The 26,566-nt window shown below is 49.0% G+C and overlaps 2 protein-coding genes across 3 annotated transcripts; one reads left to right on the plus strand and one right to left on the minus strand.

Annotated features, from left to right (window-relative positions):
* The first annotated feature begins 107 nt into the window (after positions 1 to 107).
* On the plus strand, positions 108 to 15,035 carry ANKRD53 (ankyrin repeat domain 53). The gene is made up of 6 exons (XM_045523222.2): positions 108 to 10,007; positions 10,203 to 10,341; positions 10,599 to 10,798; positions 11,878 to 12,042; positions 12,437 to 12,557; positions 14,104 to 15,035. The coding sequence occupies exons 1-6, from the start codon at positions 9,955 to 9,957 to the stop codon at positions 14,830 to 14,832; spliced, it is 1,407 nt and encodes a 468-aa protein (XP_045379178.1). The 5' UTR covers positions 108 to 9,954; the 3' UTR covers positions 14,833 to 15,035.
* A 423-nt stretch (positions 15,036 to 15,458) lies between these two features.
* TEX261 (testis expressed 261) lies at positions 15,459 to 23,454 on the minus strand. Of its 2 annotated transcripts, XM_074341285.1 has the most exons (6): positions 23,271 to 23,446; positions 22,281 to 22,360; positions 20,984 to 21,137; positions 19,123 to 19,190; positions 18,338 to 18,440; positions 15,459 to 18,171 (listed from the first exon to the last, which is right to left on the minus strand). In XM_074341285.1, exons 1-6 carry the CDS (start codon positions 23,338 to 23,340, stop codon positions 18,056 to 18,058), a joined length of 591 nt encoding a protein of 196 aa, XP_074197386.1. In that variant the 5' UTR covers positions 23,341 to 23,446; the 3' UTR covers positions 15,459 to 18,055. The 2 variants fall into 2 exon arrangements, with proteins under 2 accessions (XP_074197386.1, XP_074197387.1); XM_074341286.1 differs by lacking the exons at positions 15,459 to 18,171; positions 18,338 to 18,440 and adding an exon at positions 18,451 to 18,698 and having other exon boundaries at positions 23,271 to 23,454.
* Between the last annotated feature and the right edge of the window lie 3,112 nt (positions 23,455 to 26,566).

The raw sequence follows: 26,566 nt of genomic DNA on the forward strand, positions 1-26,566 counted from the left end.
GTAATGTCCCCTCCTTCATTCCTGTTTCAGTAATTTGATTCTTCTTTCTTTTTTTTTTTTTGGTCAGTGGAGTTAAAGACTTGCCAATCTTGTTGATCTTTTCAAAGAATCGTCTTCTGGTTTTGTTGATTTTATCTATTTTTTAAAATTCTGTTTCATTAATTTCTACTCTAATCTTTGTTATTTCCTTCTACTTGCTTTGGGTTTAGTTTGCTCTTCTTTTTCCATTGTTAAGGTGGAATTTTAGGCTATTTATTTGAGATCTTTCTTCTTTTTTTAACATAGGCATTTACGACTATAAATATTCTGCTTAGCACTGCTTTAGCACACTCAGTAAGTTATGGTATGCTGTGCTTTTGTTGTTATTCATCTCAAAGTATTTTTTGATTTCTTCTTCGACTCATTTGTTATTTGGAAGTGTGTTTCTTCATTTCCACGTATTTGTCAATTTCCCAAGTTTCTTTCTGTCATTGATTTCTGATTTTATTCCAGTGTGGTCAGAGAACACACAACTGTATAAGTTAATTCATATAAGTTTATTGAGGCTTATTTTATGGTCCTGTACGTTGTCTATTTTGAAGAATGTTTCAGGTACACTTGAGAAGAATGTGTGTTCTGCTGTTGTTCATTAAAGGTACTATAGATGCCTCTTAGTGATTTGATTTGCAGTGTTGTTCATGTCTTCTATATTGATAGCGTTTGATTCACAGTGTTATTCAAGTCTTCTGTTTCCATGTTGTATTTCTATCTTCTTGTTCTATCCATTATTGAAAGTGGGGGATTGAAGTCTCCAACTATTATTGTTAAGTTGTCGATTTCTTCTTTCAATTCTGTCAGTTGTTGCTTCATATTCTGGGGGCTGTGTTGTTAAGTGCATATCTGTATAACTGCTATGTCTTCCTGATGGATTGACCCTGTTATCATTATGAATTGGCTCTCTTTATCTCTTGTAATAGTATTTTTGTGTGTGTGTTAAAGTCTAGTTTGTCTAATACTAGTATAACCACTCCAACTTTCTTCTGGTTACTGCTTGCAACATATATCTTTTTCCATCCTCTTACTTTCAGCCTATTTGTATCTTTGAATCTAAAGTACATCTCCTGTAGACAGCACATAGTTATATCTTTATTTTTTTTCAGTTTGACCACTTCTGCCTTTTGATTGGATTGTTAAATCCATTCACACTGAATGTTATACCTGATACGTGGGATATACATCTGCCATTTTACTTGTCATTTTCTGTATGTATCATGTTGTTTCTCTGTTCCTCCTTTAATGCTTTCTTTTACATTAAGTGAATCTCTTGTAGTGTAACATTCTAATTCTGTTAATTATGTTTTTCACTCTTGTTTTTTATTTGTTTTCTTAGTGTTTCCTCTAGGGCTTGCCATATACATCTCACCTTAGCAGAATCTATTTTAGACTTATATTAATTCCAAGGAGATACTGAACATCATATAAATTCTGTATATCCTATAGCTCTCTATTTTCTCTTCCACTTTTTGTGATATTATTATACATATTACATCTGTATATGTAACATATGTAATAATACTTTGCTACAATTATTGCTTTATGTAATTTTATGTCCTTTAAATAAGCTGAGAAGAACAGTATATATTTATAGATTTTGTTATGTTAATCTTCTAATTTACCATTTACGGTCCTCTTCTTTTGTTCCTGTGAATTCAAGTTAAAATCCAGTGTTATTTCCTTACTCCATACAGCTTTTCTCCCCCTCACCTCCTGTGTGTTGTTATTGTGAAATGTATTTCTATATATTATAGTCCCAACAGTATAATTATATGTATATTATTTTATACAATTTCTTTTAAAATCAGTTAAAAGGAAAAGAAATACACATTTATTTCACTTTTTTTCTTTTTTATTGAAGTACAGTCAGTTACAATGTGTCAATGTTTGGTGTACAGCAAAATGTCCCAGTCATGAATATACATACATATATTCATTTTCATATTCTTTTTCATTAAAGGTTATTATAAGATATTGAACATAATTCCCTGTGCTCTACAGAAGAAACTTTTTAAAATCTATTTTTATATATAGTGGCTAACATTTGTAAATCTCAGACTCCCAAATGTATCCCTTCCCACCCCATTTCCCCAATAACCATAAGATTATTTACTATGTCTGCGAGTCTCTTTCTGCTTTGTACATTTGTTCATAGTGTCCTTTTTAAAGAAATACTCATCTGTATTGCCTTTTATAAGTATATAACTACCTTTACCAGTGCTCTTTGGGTTTTTTCTTTGTTTTATTTTTGTTTTATACGGATCCAAAATATGGCATAGGATCACTTGCTAGTAGTCTGAAGAACCTCAGTTAGTAATTCTTGTGAGGCAGGGCTGCTAGCAAAAAATTCTGTTTTTGTTTTTTCTTTTTGGAGGGAATAGGCAATATTTCATCTTCATTTTTGAAAGATAGTTCTGCTGGATATAAGATTCTTGGTTGGCAGTCTTTCTCTTTCAGCATTTGGCTATGTCATCTCACTGCGTTATGGCCTTATTATTTCTGATGGAAAGTCAGCTGTTTATCTTTTGAGTCCCTTTGTGTGTGGTGAATCACCTTTCTCTTACTGCTTTCAAAATTTTCCCCTTCAGCATTTTTAGTATGATTGCCTGGGTGTGTGTCTCTTTGTGTTTTCCTACTTTGACTTTGTTGAGCTTCTTAAATGTGAAGATTAATCTCTTTCAGTCATGACTTCCTGCTTTCTCTCATTTCTCATCCTGGTACTTCTGTCATGTGCATCGGTGTGCCTAGTGAGGTCCCATGTAGTTTTTTGAGGCTCTGTTCATTTTTTTCTCATTCTTTTTTTTTTTTTAATCTTTTTTCTTTGGATTACATAATCCCTATTGGCTTATCATCAAGTTGGCTGATTCTTTATTCTGCAAGCTCAAATCTACTCTAGAGAATTTCTAGGGAATTTTTCATTTCAGCTATTGTATCATTCAATTCCAAAATTTTCACTTGGTTCTTTTTAAAAAATAGTTTGTCTTTATTGATATTCTTTATTTGATGAGACATTCCTTCTTTTATTTTTTTTAAATCATGGTTTCCTTTAGTTCTTTGAACATACTTAAAATGGCTGTTTTGAAATCTTGATTTGTTAAATCTTCTATCTGTGCCCTTTCACAGACAATTTCTGTTGTATGCTTTCTTCCCTGCTTACAGGTCAAAGTTTTTCTGTATAGTTTTTCTGTTTCTTTGTATGTCTGATAATTTTTTGTTGAAAATTAGACTTTCTGATTAATATGTTGTAGCAATGGTGGATACTGATTTTCCTGCCCCTTTCTCCAGGGTTTGTTGTCATTTGCTTGTTTACTCCCTTGGTGACTTGGATGGACTATTTAGTGAAGCATTTTGCCCCCTCATTGTGAAGCACTGATATGACTGCTAAGAGGATGCAGCCCTGGACATATGCAGGGTAACTTGGATGGTAGGAGTTTTAGCAGGACTCTCTCACACTCTCTTTCCCTGAGCTCTCTGTTAAACTGTCCGCCTCTGCTGGTATCACCCACCGTTTAGGCTCTGTGAATTCTCAGCTTACTGCTCTATTGTCAACAATGCCGTAAGGCATAAATTGCTCTAGGGTCTGATTCAATTAAACCTGGGTCCCTTTGAGGGAATAGTTTTTTTTTTAACTTTTTTTTTTATTGAGTTATAGTCATTTTACAGTGTTGTGTCAAATTCCAGTGTAGAGCACAATTTTTCAGTTATGCATGAACATACTTACATTCATTGTCACATTCTCTTTTGCTGTGAGCTACTACAAGATCCTGTATATATGTCCCTGTGCTACACAGTACAATCTTGTTTATCTATTCTACATTTTAAATCCCAGCCCCTTCCCACCCCCTGTCCCCCTGGCAACCACAAGTTTGTATTTTATGTCTATGAGTCTGTTTCTGTTTTGTATTTATTTATTTATTTTAGATTCCACATATGAGCAATCTCATATGGTATTTTTCTTTCTCTTTCTGGCTTACTTCACTTAGAATGACATTCTCCAGTAACATCCGTGTTGCTGCAAATGGCATTATGTTGTTGTTGTTTGTGGCTGAATAGTATTCTATTGTATAAATATACCACATCTTCTTTATCCAGTCATCCGCTGATGGACATTTAGGCTGTTTCCATGTCTTGGCTATTGCAAATAGTGCTGCTATGAACATTGGGGTAAGGTGTCATTTTGAAGTAGGGTTCCTGTCCTTCTTTATCTTTCTTTATGGCCCTTGTTTTAAAGTCTATTTTGTCTGAAATCAGTACTGCTACACCTGCTTTTTTGGCTTTTCCATTTGCATGGAATATCCTTTTCCATCCTTTCACTCTCAATCTATAAGTGTCCTTCTCCCTAAAGTGGGTGTCTTGTATGCAGCATATTGAAGGTTCTTGCTTTATTATCCAGTCTGCCAGTCTACATCTTTTGACTGGAGCATTTAGTCCATTAACATTTACAGTAATTAATGATAGAGACTGTTTATTGCCATTTTGAACTTATAGTTGCAGTTGATTTGGTATTTCCTCTTTGTTCCTTTCTTCTTCCTCTTGTGGTTTGGTAATTTTCTTTTGTATTATCTTGGATTTTATTTAGTTTTTGTGACTCACTTGTAAGTTTTTGGCTTGTGGTTACCTATTTTTGTAAGTCTATTAACCTATTACTATAACTGTTTGTACTAAACAGATAGTAATATAATCTCAAACCCATCCTACTGAGAATAAAATATTTTAAATTAAAAAAAAAAAAACCTCTATATTTCCTTGCTTCTCTCTCCCACTCTTAATGATTTAGATGTCTTCTTTTACAATTTTGTGTTCACTCTATTTGTAATTCATGGTAGTTATAACCTTTCCAGTTACGAGTTTCTCATTTTTGTAGCATCCTGCTTCTTTTCTATTTAGACTAGACCTGTCAATATTTCTTTTAGCATGGGTTTAGTGTTGCTAAACTCTTAGTTTTTGCTTGTCTGTGAAGTTCTTTATCTCTCCTTCTATTCTAAAGGATAGCCTTGCTGTATAGAATATCCTAGGCTGCATCTTTTTTCATTCAGGACTTTGAATATATATTTCCACTCCCTTCTGGCCTGTAGTGTTTGTGTAGAGAAATCAGCTGAGAGCCTTATGGGGATTCCCTTGTAACTCACTCTTTGTTTTTTCTCTTGCTGTTTTTAGGATCATTTCTTTATCCTTGACTCTGGCCATCTTGATTATGATATGTCTTGGTGTGGGTCTGTTTGGGTTCTTCCTGTTGGGGCCGTCTGAGCCTCCTTACTTGGATGTCTGATTCCTTCTTTAGGTTTGGGAAGTTTTCAGTCATGATTTCTTCAAATACCTTTTCAATTCCATTTGTTCTTTCTTCCCCTTTGGGAACCCCTATTATGAGTAGATTGGCATGCTTTATATTGTCCCATAGGTCCCTTATATTTTTTTCATTGTTTTTAATTTGTTTTTCTCTCAGCTGTTCTGATTGGGTGCTTTCTGTTGTCCTGTCTTCTAGGTCACTCATTCATTCCTCTGCATTATCTAGCCTGCTTTGTACAACTTTTAGATCAGTTCTCATTTCAGCCAATGAGTTTACCAATTCTACTTGGCTCTTCTTTATAGCTTTAATTTCATTTTTTACATATGTTAAATCTCTAAACACTATTTCTTTTAGTTCCTTCAGTACTTTGATCACTCCTCTTTTGAAATCTTGATCTAGTAGGCCCTCAATGTCTATTTCATTGATCGTGCTTTCAGGGGATTTCTCTTGCTCTTTTAATTTGGAGTGGTTCCTCTGCCTCTTCATATTGCTCATATCTCTCTGGCACTGTGGCTTTAGGAGTATCAGTTATCTATTGTGGTCCCTAAGGAGTTTATTTATTTATCTATCTAAAGCCTAAGCAGAAATAAAACTTAAAAAAAGAGAGAGAGAATTTTAAAGAATGGAAGAAAAAAAGGTTTGAAAACAGTGTATAATCAATAATAGAAGAGCAAGCTGAAGCAGAATAGCAGTTGAGTTGAGACGTCTTTTGAAAACTTAAAAAAGGAGAAAAGATCAGAAAACAATATTTGAGACCTGTGTATAATCAATTAACAGGAGATCAAAACCAACAGAAATAAAAATGAAATGAGGTGGATGTTTACAAGTAATAAAAATCAAAATAAAAAGGAAAATATTTTAAAAGAAAAATTTTAAAGAGATTAAAACTGGAGTCATATACAATTGTTTAAAAAGTAAATTTTTAAAAGGTAATAGAAAATAGAACAGATTTTAATGAAAGATAAAAGGGAGAATTTTAAAAGAGAGGAAAAGCTTTGAAAACAGTGTATAATCAATAATAGAAGAGCAAGCTGAAGCAGAATAGCAATCGAGTTGAGATGACTTTTAAAAATCTTAATAAAAAGGAGAAAAAATTAAAAAAAACAATATTTGAAACCTGTGAATAATCAATAACAGGAGATCAAAACCAAGAGAATTAAAAATGAAATGAGGTGGATTTTTTAAAATAATAATAAAAAGATTTTAAAAGTGATTAAAACTGTAAACATACAACTGTTTAAAAAGTAAAGATTAAAAAGCTAATAGAAAATAAAACAGATATAAAAAAGATTAAAAAAAAAAAAAAAAAAAGGATGTGTTCTCCTGGAGACTGTGTACTCTTAATGGTTTTATCGAGAAGTTTTTCTGTCTTCGCCCTGTTCTGCAAACTCAGCTTGCTGTTTTCAGAGGCCCTCCATTGGGGCTCTCGTCTGTGCTGCTCTCAGTGCCTATCGGCAAGAAGATCGTGCCGCCTCCCAACTCTGGGTCAGGTGCTGCTCTCCTTCTCGGTGGGCGGGAGGGTCATTACCCCTCCAGATGCCATGCTCGGGGGAAGGCAGGCTGGTGGATCGCGCTCTCTCCCGGCTCCAGTTGCTCTTCTGCTCTGTGCAGCTGCCCGCTCCGCCTCGGGTGAATGCTCCATAGGCGGGCTCGGGGAAGACCATGGAACCGCCCCGCCCCTGCTCCGTTCCAAAACTCAGCTCCTTGTTTGTCTTGGCAGCGTAAGTTCTCTGAGGTACCAGGGCAGAAAGATCCTATCTGCCTTGGGCTGTAAACAAGTCTCAGCCCTGCCCAGGGGGTTGCGGAGCCCCCGCGTGCGGATTCAGGTCTTGGCCCCGCCCCCGCCCTAGCGCTGCGCACAAGAGGGTATGGCAGCTGTGGCTGCGCCCCACCTCTCTTCTCCCGAGAAGCGCTAGTAATGGCGCAGCGGGTCTGAAGAGAAAAAGGCTACGGCGCCCCTCCCCCCAGCGCACGCCAGTAGTGTTGGTTTGCTTTTTTTTTTCAACGTAATTCATGGGGGGCCCAGGCTGTTCTGCTCCGTATCCCCTCCCAGCCACAGCGCGCAGCCTCCTGCCGTCCCCAACCACCCCCGGCTTGGGAGGCCTGGCCCAGCCCCCAGCTGCCGGCTCGCGTCTCAGGCTGGGTGTCACAGGGACCCTTTGTGCCTGTTTAACTTAGTTCTGTTGGGTCAAGGGGTGCTCGGGGAAGATCTGAGCCTTAGAGGCTCCCCCTCCGTCCCGCTGGCCTCTCCGTTGGGGTTAGGGGGACCCAGCGAACGAGCACTATTCTCCTTTGCTGCTCCCTCCCCGCGGGACCGGTCCCACACTGTTTTGCTTTTTCTTTCTTTTTCCTTTTCTCCTACCAGATTTTTGGCGTCTTTGTCTTTCGAAGAGGGCGATGTTCTGTTGGAGTTCGGCAAGTGCTCTGGTTGGCTGATGGGTCTGTAGATGTGAGTTTTGATGTATTTGTGGGAGAGGGTGAGCTACAAGCGTCCTTCTACTCCGCCATCTTGCTTCTCCTTCTGCAAATATTTCTTCGTGGGAATAGTTTTTAAAGCCAGTCTTTGAGATTTGTTCTGACCCCAGGAGGACTCTTCTAAGCTGTCTTTTGCCCTAGTTCTCTCTAGTAAACTAGCAGACCTACAGCTAGCTGTTTTTAATTGATTCCACCAAAATATCCATTGTTTTCAGAGCATTCTTAAGTTTGAATGTCCCCACGCTCTGTTTCAAATAAAGTCAGTTATCTGGGGGAGAGCTTTGGAGCTCTCAGTTTTTCTGGATTGACTGGACAGAATCTGAGTCTCTGTGGTGGAGCTGAGGGCAGGGACAGTGGCTCTTATCTCTCAGAATGACATCCTGCTTAATGAGCAGGGTACTGGGGTGGTAGCCTCTGGTCCCCAATGCAGAACCTCTGCCCCATAAGCATGTAAGCTGGGACAAGGGTGATCAGGGCCTCACTATTCTCAGTCTGCCATGCCTGGAGTCAAGCCTCTTCCCTGTGTGTAAAGGCTGGGTGGAGGAAGGGAGCCCCAGTCTCTTGGCTGCACTCATCAGGAATTTAACCTCTGCAACTTGGAGCAGAGAGAGGAAACATTGTTGGAAGATGCTGGCAGCCTGCTCCTCCCAGCGAGATGCCAGTGAGATTAACTAGGAGCTAAGGGGGAAGGGAGCCCTATTTTCTTGGCCACACCCACTTGGATCAGAGCTTTAGTCATTGCTCTGAGATGGGGAGAAAGACGGGAAGGAGCAGTTTGTGGCCTAAGTGCCACAGACTCTCACTGTTTTAACTGAGATTTAGTGGATTTTCTTGAATAAAGAGTTTTCATTGGTATTTTTCTCCCAGGTAATTGTAAGTTATAGCCAAGTTTGCAACTGGTGGTCTAGAAACCACAAGACACCCCAGGTGAAGATAAAGAGGGTTTACTTGAAGAGGTCCTGAGACACACCCTCCAACCCCAATGCAGACATAGTGTCTTGCTGTCATTGTTAGGATCCTAATGTCCCAGAAGCAACAGCCCAAAGAATCCCTCAGCTTCTAGGAAATCCTCAAAATTTGTCCCTGCAAAGCATTGTCACTTTATTGTAATTTGAAGCCAGTTCCTTAAGTCCCACCTGGGGCAAGCATCCAGTAGGATTTGCTGTTTTTTTAGGTGCTCGGGAGTGGGGCTGCCTCTTTCTGACCACTGCGATTGGAAGGCAAGTGGGCTACCAAAGGAGGTTTCCCTGGAAAGGGGGAGAGGTTCTTCTGGGTGGAGAATCTGCATTTTTGTTCCTCCTTGAAGGTCACTGTGGTCCCTTCCTACTCCATCATAGAGGTTGCCAGGGGAAATACCTGGAACGTCTAGCGGAGAGGGGAGAAGGTCGTTAGAAGCGGGCAGTGTGGCCAGATACGCCTAGAATTGACCCTGGGGCCTCACTAGCCCTCTGATAAGCTTGGGGTCTGTTTTCCTTGGAGAAGGGGTGAGAATGTGGATGGTTCAGTAAACTCAACACTGGTTTAAGCAACATTTATTGCTCAGCTACTTGACCAGAGTCACACGGCACCAGCTGCACTGCAGGTGAAAGTGTAAGTGAATATACAGTCTTGCTGCAGGGCAGCTTGGAAACATAGCAACAGCTAAAAAATGTTCATTCCTTTCACCTAGTAATTCTACAGCTAGGAATGCATCCTGAGATGAGCCATTTTGTTTTCTGCAGCACTTGTGGCATGCCAGCACACCCATTATGACGTTGGCTATGGTGGCGTCATACGTTTAGTATGTGGACTGACCAGCTAGCTTATAACGATGCTAAGAGGCACAAAACTGTATCCACTGTATATACACATATCCTAACAGACCGTGATTTCCGTGGGTGGCGGCACTGTGATTTTTAATATCATCATTGTCCTTTTTTCTTTTGATGATGGTCTGCACTTAACTAATGTTATAATCAGAAACAAAAGCTAAGTCTGGTGGAGAGGGGAGCTAAGCCTGGTGGAGTCTTGCTGAGGTTCCAGGACGAGCGGGGAGGGCGGGCTCGGAGGCACGTGGGTTCCGCCCCCCCAGGGAGGCCAACTGCCGGCCCCCTCGCCTGGGAGCTACCCTTGGGCCCCGAGGCCGGGTCCGCAGCGCCAGCGGGAACTCCACGTGGACCATGAAGAACGTCCCCCTGAAGGCCACCCACAACAACTTGGCACAGGGGCCCAGGTGCGCAGGGAGCAGGTGTGCGGGCGGCGGGGCGCGGGAACCGCTGGGGCCTCCAGGAGGGGCGGGGTCTGGAGCTGGCAGGGCTTGGCCGGGGCCTGGGTTCCCTTCCCCAGTGTCCTGCCGACCAGCCCGCCCTGGCCCAGCTCCAAAAACGCCTTGGCGCTCACTCCCGCCTTCCTCTCCCGAGGACCCCAGCTTGCTGAGTCAAGTGGATGAATGCGACCAGAGGATGATCGGGAGCTCCTCCCAGCTGTTCGCGGCCTCCCTGGGCAACCTGGAATGGCTGCGGATGTGTCTAAATCTGAACCGCGGAGAAAGGCAACCGGATGACAAGGTAAGGCCCCAGAGCGCAGGCGCAAGAGTGGAAGTCCCCTCCACTCCTCAAAGAGCTCGGCGGAGACTGCCTACCGCGCGAAGAGCTGACTACGGAATATCTGGAGACGTCCTTTCCTGGGTAGATGGCCATTTTGGGGGATCGAAGAAGGGTGAACACAGACGGGGCTGGGAAAGGCGTGTGTGTGGTTCCCGAGGGGCTCAAGGAAGAGGGGGAGGGTAACCCAAAGAAATTGCTGCCTTCCTTGGCCCCCACAGGGTTTCACTGCCATCCACTTTGCAGCCCAGAGCGGCAGGCTTGCATGCCTGCAGGTCTTGGTAGAGGAGTACAAGTTTCCCGTGGACCTGCCCACCAACAGTGGCCAGACACCCCTGCACCTTGTCATCCAATGGAACAACGAGGCCATGGCCCTCGCCTGCATTCACTATCTGATTACGCAAGGGGCGGCCCTCAACACGTGAGTCCAGCCTGTGTGGGGACGGTGGCTTGGAGGCTGAGCAGGTAGAAACCCCACTTTCAGGCAGGCAGATCCAAGCAGGACAGGTAGAGGGGTTACGGGGACAGAAGGATTGGGTCCCACGTAAAGCAGCAGAGAGCCCACATGGTGTATTAGTTAGGAGATCGGACTTCGGCAGAGGACAGACCTAGTTCACGTCCCAGCTTTGCCACCTAGCAGACAGCAAAACCTCAGGCAGGTCACTCAGCCCTAATCCGTGTTCTGGTTCCCAAACCTGATAATGCACTGGAATCACCTGGGGAGCTTCAGAAATATCAGTGCCTGTGTTCCAATCCAAAGGTTGTCATTTAATTGGTCTGGGGTGTAGCCTGGGCTTTGGAAGACTCAGAAGACCCCCAGGCAGTTCTAACTTGCAGCAGAGTTTGGGAACTACTGCCTCGGTGTCTTCAACTGAAATCTAGGGGGATGACAGTGCCTATCGCAGGAGATGACTGTGACCATTGAGAAATGCATGAAACGGCCAGGATGCTGTAGGAGAATGCACTCGTGCAGCCATGCTACATATCTCGCATGTGCTATGTGCTAAGCACTGTGCCAGAGCTGAGGGCTACAACAGTGCACACAGAATGGCCCCTGCCGTCATGAAGCTGATGCAGTAGTGCAGGATCAGACAGTCAATTAGCAAATGAATACATGCAGGAAATGACGGAGGGTGGTAAGTGGTTATGAAGGGAATAAGCCGGGTGATGGGCAGAAGACCTATTGTGGAAGGGGCAGTTACCTCTGAGGAGAGGATATGAGTGAGCCAGCCATGCAAAGAGCCAGAGGAAAGTGTTCCAGGCTGAGGCGCAAAGGCTGCGTGTTGGGAGACAGTGGGCCGAGGTCAGAGACTGAGGCTGAGGAGGAAGCAGGGCCCGGGTCATGCAGGCCCTGCAGCCGTGGCCAGGCGTAGGGAAGGGGCAGGGGGGCTGGGTGATTTAACAGTGGGCCTAGAAGCTGGTTTGCCGACCCACCTGACGGGCAGATGCCATTTTTTCCCTTCCTGTCTGTCTTCTTCCCCGTGGCGGGGCCCTCCACAGTCGGACACGCGACGGCTCCACACCCCTGCACCTGGCAGCCCGCCAGGGCCTGCTGAGCTGCGTGAAGCGGCTGGTACAGGATGGCGCCAATGTCCATGCCCAAGATGCCATGGGCTGCAAGCCCATTGACTACTGCAGAATATGGAACCACCGCGACTGTATCCGGTGAGGGTGTAAAAGCCAACCCCTGCCTGCCACCCTTCCCCAGAGCCCTCACCCAGGGCTGGGCGGTTCAGAGCGTCCAGGGATGACTCTGTGGAGGGGGCCCCTCCCCACGATGTTATTCCCAGGGGGCTAGCATCTCCCTTCTTCCTTGCCCTGAGGCCCCTGGCTCCTCAGCTGGAGAGTGGTGATCCAGCCACTTTCCTCTCTCATTGCAGAGGAAGTAGTTAGTCAGAGGGGCTTCAGGCAGTGGGTATGGACCATCTTGCTCATCTTGTCTCTGGCAGTTCCACCCACCCCCACCTAGGCCCTCGGCTGTGGCCAGTCTTTGCTGCCCATGGTGAAGCGCAGTCACTGGGGGTGGGGGGAGGGTGACACGCCCCTACCTTGGCACCAGGTTCTTGAAGGATGCCATGTGGAAAAAGGACAAGAAAGACTTTGCCCGTGAAATGGGGAAACTGAAGCGGCTCAAGGACCAGCTGGTCCTCATGAAGCAGGACTTCCTGGCTGAGAATGAAGTAAGGGGTAGGGCAGGCAGGGCCGCCGGGCACCAGCTGAGGTCCAGGTGTGGGAGCAGGGGCGGCAGGGACTCACATGTGTGGTTACATAGAAGAGTGGCTAGAAGCGGTCCCATCCAGAAAGAGCCTCCCTCGCCCCCCCTCCTCCTCTGAGGAGGGTGTCAGGGATAATGCTTGAGGAGAGTCTTTAAAGATGGGCAGCATTTGGCGATAGGAAGAAGCAGCGAAGGGCTGACCAGGCGGAAGGGACACACAGCCCTGTGGAGAGGCAAAGGGGCACATGAGAGCGCAGTGTTTGCCAAGAAGTACAAGTTCAAGACAGCCAGGGAAGCAGATGTGTGCTGGACACCGACGAGCTAGAGCCCCGGCAGGAGCCAGATCAATGCCAGACCTTGGCTGGGGAAGAAAAGGAGGTATAACTACATAGGATGCAAGTACCACAAAACCCAAAAAGAAGATGCTGGGAATCCTAAGTGGACCCAGAATTGGGGAGGGCTTCGGGGCTGGCAAAATCCGGTACTCCAGCTCTGTCCCAGCTGCATTCCTCTCCAGCTTTCTCTGTCCTACCCTCCTCTGTTGTGGGTGTTGTCATCCAGTCCTCACAGCCACATGTGTCCAGAGGAGGCAAAGCCCATCTGTCCTTGAAGCTCTAAAATTTCCCAGAAGCCCCTTGCAGAACTCCCCTTGTCTCACATTGGCCTCAGTTGCATCAGGTGTCCATTCTTGTTCCAATCCCTAGAGCTAAAGGAAAGCCACGTGCTGACTGACTGAGGTCTGGGGCAAGGCTGATGGAATTATTATGATTGGCTTAGCCTAATCAGAGCCTATCTCTGGAGCTGGGTCAATCTCCAAACCACCTGGTTGTTTAGCAACAGTCTGGGAAGTGACACTGAGACTGGGAGGGAGGAAGGGGGTGGTTTTGTGACAATAAGTTGAAGGTTCAGCTCTGGTGGAGGCAAGGACAGAGCATCACTATCCAGCCTGGAGAGCCAGCCAACTGTGTCTCATTGCCCACCACTTCTAGGAAGCCTGCCCATTTTAGCTCCACCCAGTTCCTGTCCTTCCAGACTTTTCTGCTTTTCTTTCCAGGGTCAAGGATACGTTTTACTTCTCATTTGCCTTTTTCCGCATCAAACCAGAGACTCTCTTAGGGGAGGACAAGTCTCCACCATCAGACTGGGAACTCCTTTACGGGGGTGGAGGCTTGTCTCCTCCTCTGGACTCAAGGTTTTCTGTAGGGCAGGGACTGTCTCCTCTCTCAAGTTGGAGACCTCACCTAGAGCGGAGGCTGTATCTCCATCAGATTGGGGGTCTCCCCTATGGGAGAGGCTCTGTCTGTCCAGCCCAGGTGCCCCCTCCAGGCAACAGTTGTCTCCCCATCAGAACAAGGGCTCCCACGAGGCAGGGCTTTCTCTCTCCAGACCAGGGCAGGAAGGTATCTACTCAGTCTGACCTGAGGTCTCCAGGGCTGCAGCCACAGGGCCTTTGCACAGAACCACAGGGGGAGCAGCCCTCTGTAACTGTCTCATGCCTTCTGACATTGCAGACAAAGCAGCAAATTTTGAGAGAAGCTAATTTCAAGAAGTGGCTCCATCGCAAGCAGCAGCCCCAACGACAATCCCTGGTCCACAGCACTCAGCAAGAGCCCCGTACCCCACCCCGGGCCACCGCCCTCTCCAAGACCCCCAAGCGCGGGGACCTGTGGCCTCCCAAGGGCTTCCACCTCTCCCCGAAGGAACGCCTGATACAGATGGGGCCCAAGCCGCCCTCAGTGACTCCCGCTGCCATCAGCAAGCAGCTCACCGTCAGGCGGCCCAAGGTGTGGAATCCCAGCAACAAAGTTGCAAGGCCCCCCACCACCCAGATCGGCTACCCGCAGGGCATCCGCCTGGGCGTGCATCCCGACCCTAGCCCAGAGCAAGACTTCAGCAACTTCCTAAAGATGAGGGCCGATGGGCACGGTGGTGTGAGCCTGTACACCGTGTCCGGCCACCAGGTGGCGCCCGTGCCTCGGCTGCCTTCAGAGGTGATCATCCGTGAGCTGTTCCCTTCCCTGCGGCCACACAGGATGAAGGTGCCCCAGGACTTTTGCTCTGTCACCTTGAGAGACATCCCCCAGAAGCGGCGCTTGGGTCCAGAAAGTAGTGATGGCAACTTATGGACCGACACTGTGACCATGTGCCTGCGAGAGACATGTGACGAAGCCTTCCTAGCAGCTGTGCGAGCCCATCAAGGGCTCCCCACTCTGCCCTCCCCCAGACCACCTCCCACTTAAACTTATTTCGGTAGCCTCTGGACCTGAGGCTTCCCAGTGAAGGCTAAGGTGTGGTGACTCATTTGTGGACGGGGAGGCGGGGGAGGAGTGCCGCCCACTCCCCGGCTCAAAGATCGGAGCCACCTCCCTCAGTAGAACTGGATCCCAGGCTTCCCTTCTCTCCTCAAAGGAACCTCTTGGGCCCCCAGGAGATCCGAGTTAGGGCAGTGGCCCCAGCTGAGTGGGGATCCATCTCTATCCTGGGCCCTAGCGTTGTAAAAGTGGCACCCTGGGGTCCCCATTACTGCCCCCTCCAAAAGCTCATCAGGGACATGGATTCCAGGATGAGGGACCATTGGGGAAATTCTGCCTCTTATTCAAATGACGTCCTTCCTGCTGCAGCCTCTAGGCCTCACTCTTCATCTGCAGATCCAGAATGGGGAAGGCAGCTTATGTGTCACAGGCCACGGGCTTCCCTTCACTTCCAGCTGCCACTGGGCTTTCTGCAGTGCAGGGAGGCACAGGCAGCTTATCTGGAGTGGGGGGAGGACCTACAGCTTCAGTTTGAGACTATGAAAGCACTTGAACTTCCTCCAGGAAGCTATCCTGGGTCCCCTGCTGTCCCCTGTACACATCACTTCAAGTCATTCATGAAACAAACATTTATTGAGTACTTCCTACGTGCCAGGCGCCAAGCTAGGCACTGCTGATACAAAAATTGAAGGACAGTTCCTGCCCTCAAGGAGCTTACAGTCTAGTGGGGAGATAGACCAGTAAGCAGGCAGATATGCCCAGAGTGATCTGTGTGGTGTGCTGGAGGGAGAGGGGAAATTCAAAGTTCCTTGGAGGAAGTGAAACCTAAGTTGAGAATGGACAGAGAAGGTACCCAGGTGAATAGAAGAAAGGGGAATCAAAGTGGCATCTCTGGATACAGGAGGCTGAAAATCAGAGGGCAAAGTGGCAAGTGATGAGACCAGAGAGGCGAGCAGGAACCAGGACCTCATGAGTCTCACAGCTACGCTAAGGGTCTGGACTTTATCCTGAGGGCAGTGGGGAGCCATGGAAGGTTTTAAGCCAGAAAGTGACTCGGTCAGCTATGCAGGAGAGAGACAGCTCTGGCTGTGGGACAAAGAAGCAGAAGGAGGCTGTCACAACAACCCAGGTGAAAACTGGTAACAGTGGGAGCGCTCAAATCAAGGGATGTTAAGGAGGTAAACTTGACAGTTTCTGGAGACTGGATGTGGGGGAGAAAGAAAAGCAGGCATAGAAAGCAGGTTTCTGGTCGGGCTCCTGAGTGGTCTTGGGGCCAAGGCAGGCACCCAAAAGAGGCACATTGGCAGAGGACAGCAACATGTGCCAGCTGGGCCATGAGAGTTACCTGTGCTCCCAACAGCAGCAGAACTGTGGCTCAGACGACCAAGAGGGATGTTGGGGCCGGAGGCCACCTCTCAACTGAAGCCATCGGCATGGATGGGCTCCCCTAGGGAGCCCGCGACAGAACCCTGAGAAATGCCACTGTGCACGGGGTGAGCAGAGAAGCCTGCACAGGACCATGAAAGGAGCAGCCAGAGAGGGACGAGAACCAGCCACAGCAGTGCTAGGGCGGCGCAATTCAGGAAGCCGGGGGTGCTCAGTCCTGCCAGGTGTGGCAGGGACCTAGTAAGAGAAGGCAGGAAGAGGGTCCGCTGGACTTAGCACAAGGCCACTGGCAACCCCCCAACACTGGCAGTGGAGTGAATGGAGGGGCCAAGCCACACCGCTGGGGAGAGGAACAAAGAGATAGACGGCAAGGGAGAGCAAGGCCAGCTGCTGGCCCAGCGGTAAGAACACTGGCCCCCAGGGTCCTCGACTTGTCCTCCCTCATCTGCACAGGACACAAGGGCCCGGCAGCTTTGGTCCCACTGAGAGGTCAAAATATGCTGCTTCCCCGAAGGAAAGGGGGAGGCTGGTATTCTGAAGAGAATGGGAGTGCCTAAGCCAAGGAGATGGAGGGCTCTGGTGGGACTTGAGGCAGGATGTAGAGAAAAGGTTTTCAAGCACAGGGGTCTTCCCAGTGGCTTACAAGTACCACATGTGTGCAGTCCAGCTCTGCACCTACCAGCCCTGCTTTGAGGTATAGGACATGGCCAGTGATGGCCCTCCTGGGGACTTCATTCCCACACGTACTGCTGAGTACTTGCAAGGCACTGCAGTTGGAGTGCAAGGTCAACAAATGCTGCTCTGCGCCCAGGACCTGGCCTGCCTGCTATTGGAAGAGAGGGCCAGCCCTTGTGAGGTCTCGGAGTGACAAACAGCTGCTCGTACCAGTCCCGTTTCCCAAAGAACAGGCTGTAGCCCAGGCTGCCGAGTTTTATTCTGTTTCTCCTTGAGCCTAAGATAGAATTCAGCCAGAAACCACTCCTCTTCCCTAGGGGAAGACTTATATAAATAGGATACTGTAGATGTTCTTCTGAAAATCTAACCCAGTCCCACACTGGCCCCTCTCTGCTCCCAGCCTGACAGTCATGGAGCCTCCGGGAAAGAAGAGATGGAAAAAGGGGCGGGGGTTAAGAGAGGCTGCCTCCACCCTGACTCCCCAGCTCGATTCCTCCTCTCGGCCCACTTCCCACTAAGGGCCACAAGAGCAGTCCCTCCAGAAGGGCAAGACCCAAACCCAGAAAAGGAGTCCCTGGCAGAGAAAAGCCAGTCCAAGGCAGGAGGGCAGCAGGAAGAAAGGAAGATGAACTTTCAGGGCATTAAGGCAAACAGTGCCACCTAGAATCTTTATTCAAACGGAAATTAGCACTTGGACAGAAATCACAGTTCAACAGCAAAAACTTCCCTTGCAAGTGCTAAGTCATGGCCCCTCCCCACAGCCATCTGCCCAGTGAATTTATCACTGTCTGCTCTCCAGCTTCATGGCCCCTGCCCTGCCTGCCCTGGCTGAGCCAGAACGCCTGCCCCATCACAGGAGGGGGCGGGAGGGCCACAGGAGCTCGGCTTCCGCGCGCCCAGGTGGACCACGGCCTGCTGGCTAAGCAGGCACCGCCCCCTCCCTGGTGCCCTCTGAGGTCCCAGCCTCTGGCAGCATCAGACTGAGCCAAGCTGAGCCTCCCAAGGAGCGTAGGGATGGGGGCGTCAGGGGAAGTCGAGGGAAGGAGGGCCAGGGCTGGGGGCGCTGCTTCCCGCTGATGGCCCCCACCTAGTGCAGAGGCCCAGGGACCTGAGTCTCCTGAACCTGCCCCCGCATCCCCTCCCCAGGGGGTCAGTATATCTTCTGCCGACTGGGTAGAATGGCCTCTTTGATGAAGGAGAAGACAACCAGGATCCCTAAGCGCTTGCCCCGCTTGCCTTTGGTGAAGTAGTTGGAGACCACGTCATCTGTGGAGACACAGGCAGGGAGGTAAGTGTGCGTGCCTGACCGTGAACCCATCTCTGCCCGCCCAGAGTCCAAGGGTCTCCATCCCTGGGCGGGGCTCCGGCTCCCCCAGCAACTCAGGCCTCGCTGGCGTCCTCCCACCATGACCCCTTACAAACTCCTTCTCACCTCCTGGCTGCATGGTGGAGGGCAGGACGTTCTCCCCAGCCGACAGTGACACAAAGAACGCAAACGGGATTATCCACAGACAGAAAGTGAAATAGGCCAGGACCTGGCAACAAGAGACACTGAAAAGAGGGTACCCCTGCGGGTGCCAAGGGTGGGCCAAGTGTGGTCACCGTGCATCTCGGCGAGGTGGTCAAACGTGCACCAAAGAGCCCACACCTGATCCGTGAAGGGGCAGGGCCCAGGAAGCAGAGACAGGACATCCCCAGACGTGGAGAAAATCAGTGGGGGAAGGTGGAGGCTGAAGATGACTAAGTGGCCACGATCCCCAGATCCTGGTCACTAGGACAGCAACTCCTCTGAACTGAAGGAGGCAGATGGAGGGCAAAAGCATGACTGACCCACACTCCCTAAAGAGGAGAACTTGTTCTTCCCCCAGGTTCAAATTGGAGCAGCAGGGTTCAGGGCCTCAGCCCATTCCTGCCCTATGAGGTCTGTGCCGGACCAGGCCACCCACCGCCCCTTCCTGACCTCAGGACCTTAGGCTGGGATCCTGGGAGACCTAAAGGACTGACTGGGAGAGAGCAGTGTCGTCCCCACCTCAGCCAAAGGGATCCCTGCTTCCCAACCACACTGCTTCAAAAAGCATCTACACTGTGTTTTTAAAAAATCTGTTATCCCTGAAAAGACTCAGCTTCAAATCATAGCTGAGTTCACAAAGAAATCATGCCAGTCCCATTTACTCCCTCTGTCGCTGGGAACAGGCTGATGTACTGAGCACTTCTTACCTCTGAGAAAGGATAATACTCCTCCGCAAAAAACTGAAACGCCAGGTAATGATTCACCACCACTAGCCCTGTTGAGGGAACGAAGAGCCAGTTAGTTCGGGGGGCTGGCGGAAAGCTGGACCTCTAGCCTTCCCAAGGCCCTGGACGCTGGAGGCCCATCTTAGTCCTGACTTCGCGCCCAACTCAGGGTACAAACACACTGCTCTCCAGAACTCAGCTTCCCACTTGTGAAAATGGAAGAATTCGCCCCCACCTGCCCACTGCAGAGGGTTAATTTATTAGCGAAGTTAGAAGTAGGTAAAAAAAAAAAGCTCCTTGAATGTTGTAGAAATGAGACTTCAGTGTTCATAATCAGAAGCACCGTGCCGATTAACCTGGTTTTTAGTGGGGGTGAGCCCTGCGGTGCGCTCTCCGTGGGCAGTGGGCAGAGGAAGTCATGGGTGTGCAGATCACACACTCCCAGCTCGGCAGCAAAAGAAGAGGCTCTCACTCCTCAGGAATAAAGGGCAGCTGGCTAGAGGCTTCGGGGTGCAGCCTTAGGGCTTCTCAAGATTCTGGGGAAGAGGGTCCTTCCTCATCCTGCCCCAGGGTGAGGTTCACTGGTCTGAACTGGATGTTCTGGATGACCCCTCCCCACCCCCTTAGTGTGCAACTGAACTTGAGAGAGCGCGCGCACATGCGTGCACAGATCCGGGGGACCTGCTGCTGGGAGACAGGCGCTCCTCCGGTTCCCACGGGGAGGTGAAGGGCAAGCATCAGAACAAAGCAGCCCCTCAGCCCAACCCCCCTCACACACACCTCGCAGCAGACCGTCAGGCCTCTTTTCTCTTTTCTCCTCGCTTGCCTTCCCCCTTCTAAGGCGGAGACCACAGCTCCGCCCTGCCCGGCCCACCTGGGGCTAGCGGGTGCAGGACGGGATGCTGCCTGATGCCCGCAGACCTTCAGATACCTCATCTAGAGGGCAAGGCAGGGGAGTGACAAAGGGAAGCGGGGGGAGCTCGCTGCTGGGCACACCCTCCCCAGGGAAGATGCAAAAGCGGTCTGGTCTCCAGGGAAGGACTCCTCGCACAGGGGCACTCAGTCCTGGCTTTAACACTGTGCCCTCCTTATGAGCAACCTTCTCTTTCCAGGTTCTCTCACAGAAACAGAAAAGTAGCTCTAAGAAAACCCCAGTTCCACCCAGTGTCTTGACCAAAGACTAATAATGATTAACAGGAGAAAAGGCAATCTTGATAACCAAATATTTTCTAGAACCTTTCCTGGGAATAACTATAAATATCTATAAGCACGTGTGGGCCCAATGAGTCCCCCAAATATCCCTGACCAGATGGAGAAGCCAAGGTCAGAAAGGGGAGATGACTCCCCGGGAGAAGAAACCGGTGGCAGAGGAAAGGCAGGAAGGCCAGGGTCCTCCAAACACGCCTGTCACCCCCAGGCAGCTGTCTGCAGGGAGACCCACAGCCCCATGAGGCTCGTCTCAGTCGTAACTGTGGGCCAGAGGACTGGACGGGGAGCTGCTTGCAGGCCGGGGGAAGGGCTTTGGGCTGTCTCCGGTCAAGTGGTTTCTTAGGGGCTATAACTTCTCAGCCAACCCACCTCTCTGTCCTTCTCAAACCCTTCATCAAACTTACCTCCCTGGGAAAGCCCTCTCTTTCTGAGTATCCCATCCCCCTAAATTCTAGTCACTAGTGACAAGGTGAGCTCTAAGCTTCTCATGTGTGAGAACCCCATCATCCAATCTGCCTGGCCTCCTGGGGAACCTCAGTGCTTTGCCTCTTGTCTTTATGTCCTCCTCAGCATCCCAGATTGAACTGGGCACATTCAACCACCTCAGCTGCCTCCCCATTCTGTCCCCTCTCACCGCACGACAGGATGAAGTTAGGCGAGGTCAGCATGATGAAGGGGAAGGTCTGGAGGAGGCCAAAGTAGACAAGGTTGGTGAAGAGGCCCACGCCAATCATGCAGGTAGGGAAGCGCTCAAAAACGTAGAGGCCAATCAGCACGGCTGTGGAGAACTGAAACAACCAGAGGCACACAGTGCAGGGAGCCTCTTCCAGGCAGCCTTCCTGGACTCACTAACCCCAGCCTACTCACTGTGTTCATGCTTCAGTCTCTCCTTGTTTCCCCAACTAGTCTCTCAGCTCCCAAAGGGCAGCATCTTTTAATGCCATTCTCAGTTTCTTTGACAGCAACCCACAGAAAAAACACATGATCTCAAAACACACACACACACGCACATATATATGATCAAACCTCAAATTTCAATTCAAGTCTTTTCCATTCCTTTTTTTTTAAATGCTGATAATGGCCTACTGAACTGATTACACAAACCCAATAATGAATCATACTTGCAGTTTGAAAAACATTGTTCTGAAGGACTTATAGTTGTCAGTGCTTAACAAGTAGCAGGCAGGTGGTTGAATGAAGGTCTAATTCCTGCACCAACACCCATGACCTGGACCTCCGAACCGAGCTACAGTCTTGTCTCCACCACTGACTCCCTAACCCAGGCCATGCCCAGAGTGGAAGTGGCTGCTTACACCACGTGACTTGAGAGGCACTGGACTCCTCCTGTCCCAGTGTGCCCCCAGCCCCACCCCAACCTTTCCTGCAGCTGCAGAAAGCTATCCACCAGCAGTCACTCCGGTGGCCTTGACATCTATCACAAGGATTGTGTCTTCAGGAAGAGAAGCCTTCCATGAGCCCTGGGCAGGGCAGGGCCTGGGCCAGGGAAGGTGTCTCCTTCTTAGAGTAAGTCATTTGATCCAATTAGAGGGCAATGAACAAGTACTCAAAACTGTTCTTAGGGTTCCTCTCAGTTCTAAACGCTGTGAGTAGAGCAGAGGGCTAAGACAATTGAAGATGGCCAAGCAAAGGCAAAGCCACAGTCCTGTCAACAGAGAACGGGCACTCTCTCCTTAGGGAGCCAAGAACGAGGCATGCAGTGAAACGATGCCACCTGGGGAAGGAGGACAGGGAAACCTGGGCCCAGGAGAGCACACCCAGGGGAAAAGGTACAGGGCAGGGAGGTGGGGGCGGGACCCTCAGGAAACAGCACGGACAGAGGTCTCATCACCCATGCCAAACTTTCCCCACTTCCTCCTTTTGAGGCAGAGCAAAAGGCTGAGGGGGATTCCTCGGGGAAAGCTGCCACTTACCCAGATCATGTATTTTATGATCCTGCTGGTGGCCACTGTGTACTCTTCTATCAGTTCTGCCAGGTAATAGAGTCCGGCCGCTGTTGGGGGGGAGGGGGGGAAGCACGGAGAACATTAGCCAGGGTCACGCACACCGTCCTGCTCATCCCTCTCTCTGCAGCTGAGTCCCCACCCACCCTTCATGGACTCCACTAGGTAAGGAACAAACTAAACAACCCATGTGTTACCCTCCCAAGTCTGAAGTAACACTTTGTTGGGGCAGTAAGGAGAGATTTCATAAACGTGAATGAAAACCTCACTTTTTGATGCCTCAGCACGAACCTAACCTCTGGCCCATAAAGGGGGATTTCATTCACTCATTCATTAACTATCTGTTGGCACTTAGTGTGGGCCAAGTGCTGAGAATACAGGACGAGGAGACAGACAAGGCACCATCCCCGACACAGCTTTGCGGGAGTGGGGGCTGGGAGGGTGTTGCTGAGGGCGGAGGGAAGTCAGACGATCCCAGTGTGACAAGTGCTACTTCAGGGAAAGTACTGGGCACTGCTGAGCCATTAAACCCCATAAGGAGGGCCTCCCGGAGGAGGTGAGATCTCGGCTGAGATCAAGAGTAGGAACTAGCCAGAAGCGGAAAGCATGTCAAAGTCAGAGAGTGTAGTAATCACGACGGGCCCGAGGCGAAAAGGCGGCGGTAGGTGTCGGGGGAAAGTTCGGCCCTGCGAGGGTGAGCGCAGCAGCGGTTGGCGGTGCGCGGGCAAGGAGCACTTGAGTCAGCCTCTCCCGGGCAGCGCTGGGGCGCACCCGCGGTCAGGCTGGGCTGCTGGGGGCAGGAGGAGGGGGCAGGACCAGGGGGGAACAGGAGAGGGGATGCGAAGCCCGGGAAGACCAGGCGGGGGTCCCCCGGGTCGCTCCGGCGCCCTCGTGATGCGACCCCCGGCGGAACAGATGCCGGGGCGGGAGCCCGCGCGGGCCGGGGTCGCGCACTCTCACCGACGGCGAGCGTGATGAAGGCCACCTGGATGAAGAGCGACAGCCAACTCAGCACGTACATGAACCACATGGCGCCCCCGCCCCGCCCGCCCCCCGACCGCCGGGACGGGCCTGCGCGCTCGGGCTCCGGCGAAACAGAGCCGCCGCCACCGCCGCCGCGTCCCCGCCCCGCGGACGGCCTTACGCCGCCGCCGAGAGCAGCCCGGCCTGAGCGTCGCCCCCGGCCGGGCCCGGACGAGCGCCGTCTGCCGGCGCGGAGGGTCAACTGCTGCTGCCCGGAGCGGCGCGCGCCCGCTGCCCGCCGGGTTCCCAGGGCTGCACCGAGGGGGACGGTCGCCTCTGCGGCCCTGGGGAGGCTAGAAGGTCCTCAGGGGCGGGGCGCGGCGCGGCGCTGGTACAGAAGCTCGGAAGGTAGCCTCCGGCCCTCCCTGTGCACTCCCGCGCCAGCCCGGAGTGCGGTCCAGGGCAGGGGAGGGCCGCCGGCCTTCTCCCCAGCCACCTCCCGCCGCAAGCCCCCAGGCGGTCTGCCCTCAGCGCTTTCTCTTGCTACCGCAGGTTACAGTGACAAAACTGTTGAGTGCCTAACGTGTGCCAGGCACCGTGCTAAAGGCTAGGCTGTAGGTTCGCGGAAATTAATGCGATGATGTAGATCATTTTATGGATGGGGAAGCCGGGGCCAAGGAAGTTTCCTTTGCATTGGGTTTTACGTCTAGGAAGTGGCACAGATTGAAATTGGGGCGCCTTTGAAGTCATCCTTAAACCAAAATCTCCCTCTCGGCTGAGTTCGCCCACGAGGCGCTGAATGCGTTTACTGTGCCTCTGGGAGAGCTGAGGGGGCCCAAGGTGCCGGGCAGCCCTTATCAAGAAGTCCCCCATCTAGTGGTGGAGACAGGCATGCAAAAATAACGCATGTGAAACGGGAGTCTGGTATGTTTCTTACCTCAGAGTATCTTTCATGCATAAAAATAAATATATATTCCTCAATAAATTTAAACAGAATTACCATCTTATCGAGAAATTCCACTCCTGGGTATACACCCAAAAGTACTGACAGCAGGGATTCAAAGAGATATTTGCTCACCCATGTTCATGGCAGCATTGTTTGCAACAGTCAAAAGATGGAAACAACTCAAATGTCCAACGGATGAATGGATAAACAAAATGGCATATGCATACAATGGAATATTATTCAGCCTTAAAAAGACATGAAATTCTGATACATGTTATAACATGCATGAACCTTGAGGACATTATGCTAAGTAAAATAAACCAGACACGAAAGGACAAATATAGTATGATTCCACTTATCTGGGTAGTCAAAAATCATAGAGACAGAAAGTAGGATGGTGATGGGATGGGGAAGGGACTGGGCAGGGTAATAAGGAGTTATTTAATGGGTACAGAGTTTCAGTTTTAAGAAGATGAAAAAGTTCTGGAGATGGATGGTAGTGATGGTTGCACAACATTGTGAATGTACTTAAAGCCACTGATTTGTACACTTAAAAAGGTTAAAATGGTAAATTTTGTGTTATGTATAGTTTGCCGTGATTAAAAAATACATAAGATTACAAAGGAATTATATTGAAATACAGATATCAAAATGTTTCTTTAGAAAACTGATATAGTAATATATATGCTTCTTTATTAATGCATAAATAAGCAGATCCAACAAAAAACCTAATAACTACCTACCAGTGACATAATAAGAATATATATATTGGGTCTTTGCCCCCAGTTCCTGACACAGAGCTCTGAAATCTTTTGGAATTTCCTGGGTGATGGGAGCATCTTTCGTTCTAATGAGGTGACTCTTGTTGGGCTCCTGAATAGCTGCAGGATGGGGGATGGTCACTAGAAAGAACAAACCAGGAGACTGAAAACAACCTACATTCATCCATAGGAAACTGGGCAAGTGCGTTTTGGTACATCATAAAGCAGAGTCATAAATACAATTGGGGATGTTCTTCATGTACCCACATCAGGAGGATGCCCTCTTGGAAAAAAGCAAACAAACGGAAAGGAAGTATCTGTCTGCATAGATACTTCTTTATATGGAATATCTTCAGAAGGATCCATTAGAAAACAGTAACTTTGCTTGCTTGGTAGGAAAAGAAAGAGTGGGGTTCAAGAGAAAGAGAGGGCGTTTCCACTCTATGCCCAATATATATATCCTTAAAACATTGAACTATGTAAATATATTACTTATTCGTAATTAAGTTGAATATTTAAATGTTCGTAGTATGCTGGACCTGCTAGGATGCCTCAAATTGTCATCGCTCAGTCCCTTTGTGAGAAAGGCCTGTGGCACCTTACAGGTAAGTTGGCTAATCTTGGATCATGTGACCCAGTCACCTCTGATTGGCCCAATAGGGGAGTTTCATGGTCAGGTCTTTTCTATTGGGGAGTTTGTATTTGAGACATAGAAGCATCAGTCAATAGAAGCACAATAAAATCTCCATCAGTCTTAATTTTTCCTAACCATTATCCTCCCAGGGAAGGAGGAAAATCATTACAAAAGTATCCTCCCTCCCCTCTCCAGAATTGTAGATAAGGAAATTTGAGGTCCAAAAAGGTTGAGCTCATTCAGATGATTGATTCAGGATTGTTATTCCAGAGCTGGGCACTTTCACTTCTCCATCATCTTAGAGCCAAAACTGGCCCCTGGATTTGCATTTCCTCTGGGCCAGCAGGAATGGAGAAGCCCTGATTTCCTGCGCTCTGTGAGAAGCAAGCCAGAGGCACTGACCCCCATCTGCTTCACCGGCCCCACAGTGCAGAGCAAGGCGGGCTCAGGGATGCTCTTTGGGACCCAAGCTCAGGCAGGAGGTCACAAGGATGAAAAAAACCCAGCCTCTCTTGAAGGAGGGATGGGAGGGAGCAGGAGGGCTCCCATGCTCAATTCATGGGACTCAAGAGTGAAAAGATTTGTAGATTCAAAGCTTTATTGATTTACACATTGTCAGACCTCAGTGACGACATACACTTACACCAGTGTTACACGTGCTCCCTTAACTTTACTGACTCACACGCTCATATATTACCATTTGATGCCTGCGAGTGTGGGGACCCATTCCCATACATCTCATGAGGATGTTCTAGGGAAACTAGCTCTTTCAACATCATATGGATCTCTTCTGCAGAAAACAGTGACTGCTTCTTGTTTCTTTTTTTAGTGTTTCTATAAATGCACACTAGTGCATGTATAGTGTTCTTCCTCTGTGCTAAGTGATTTGTGTTTCAACCCATTTAGCGCTCACATCTACTGGAAGAGATAATGCTGTTACCGTCTCCATTTC

Source organism: Camelus bactrianus, chromosome 15 (genome assembly GCF_048773025.1).
Source record: "Camelus bactrianus isolate YW-2024 breed Bactrian camel chromosome 15, ASM4877302v1, whole genome shotgun sequence".
Classification (NCBI taxonomy): Eukaryota; Metazoa; Chordata; class Mammalia; order Artiodactyla; family Camelidae; genus Camelus; species Camelus bactrianus.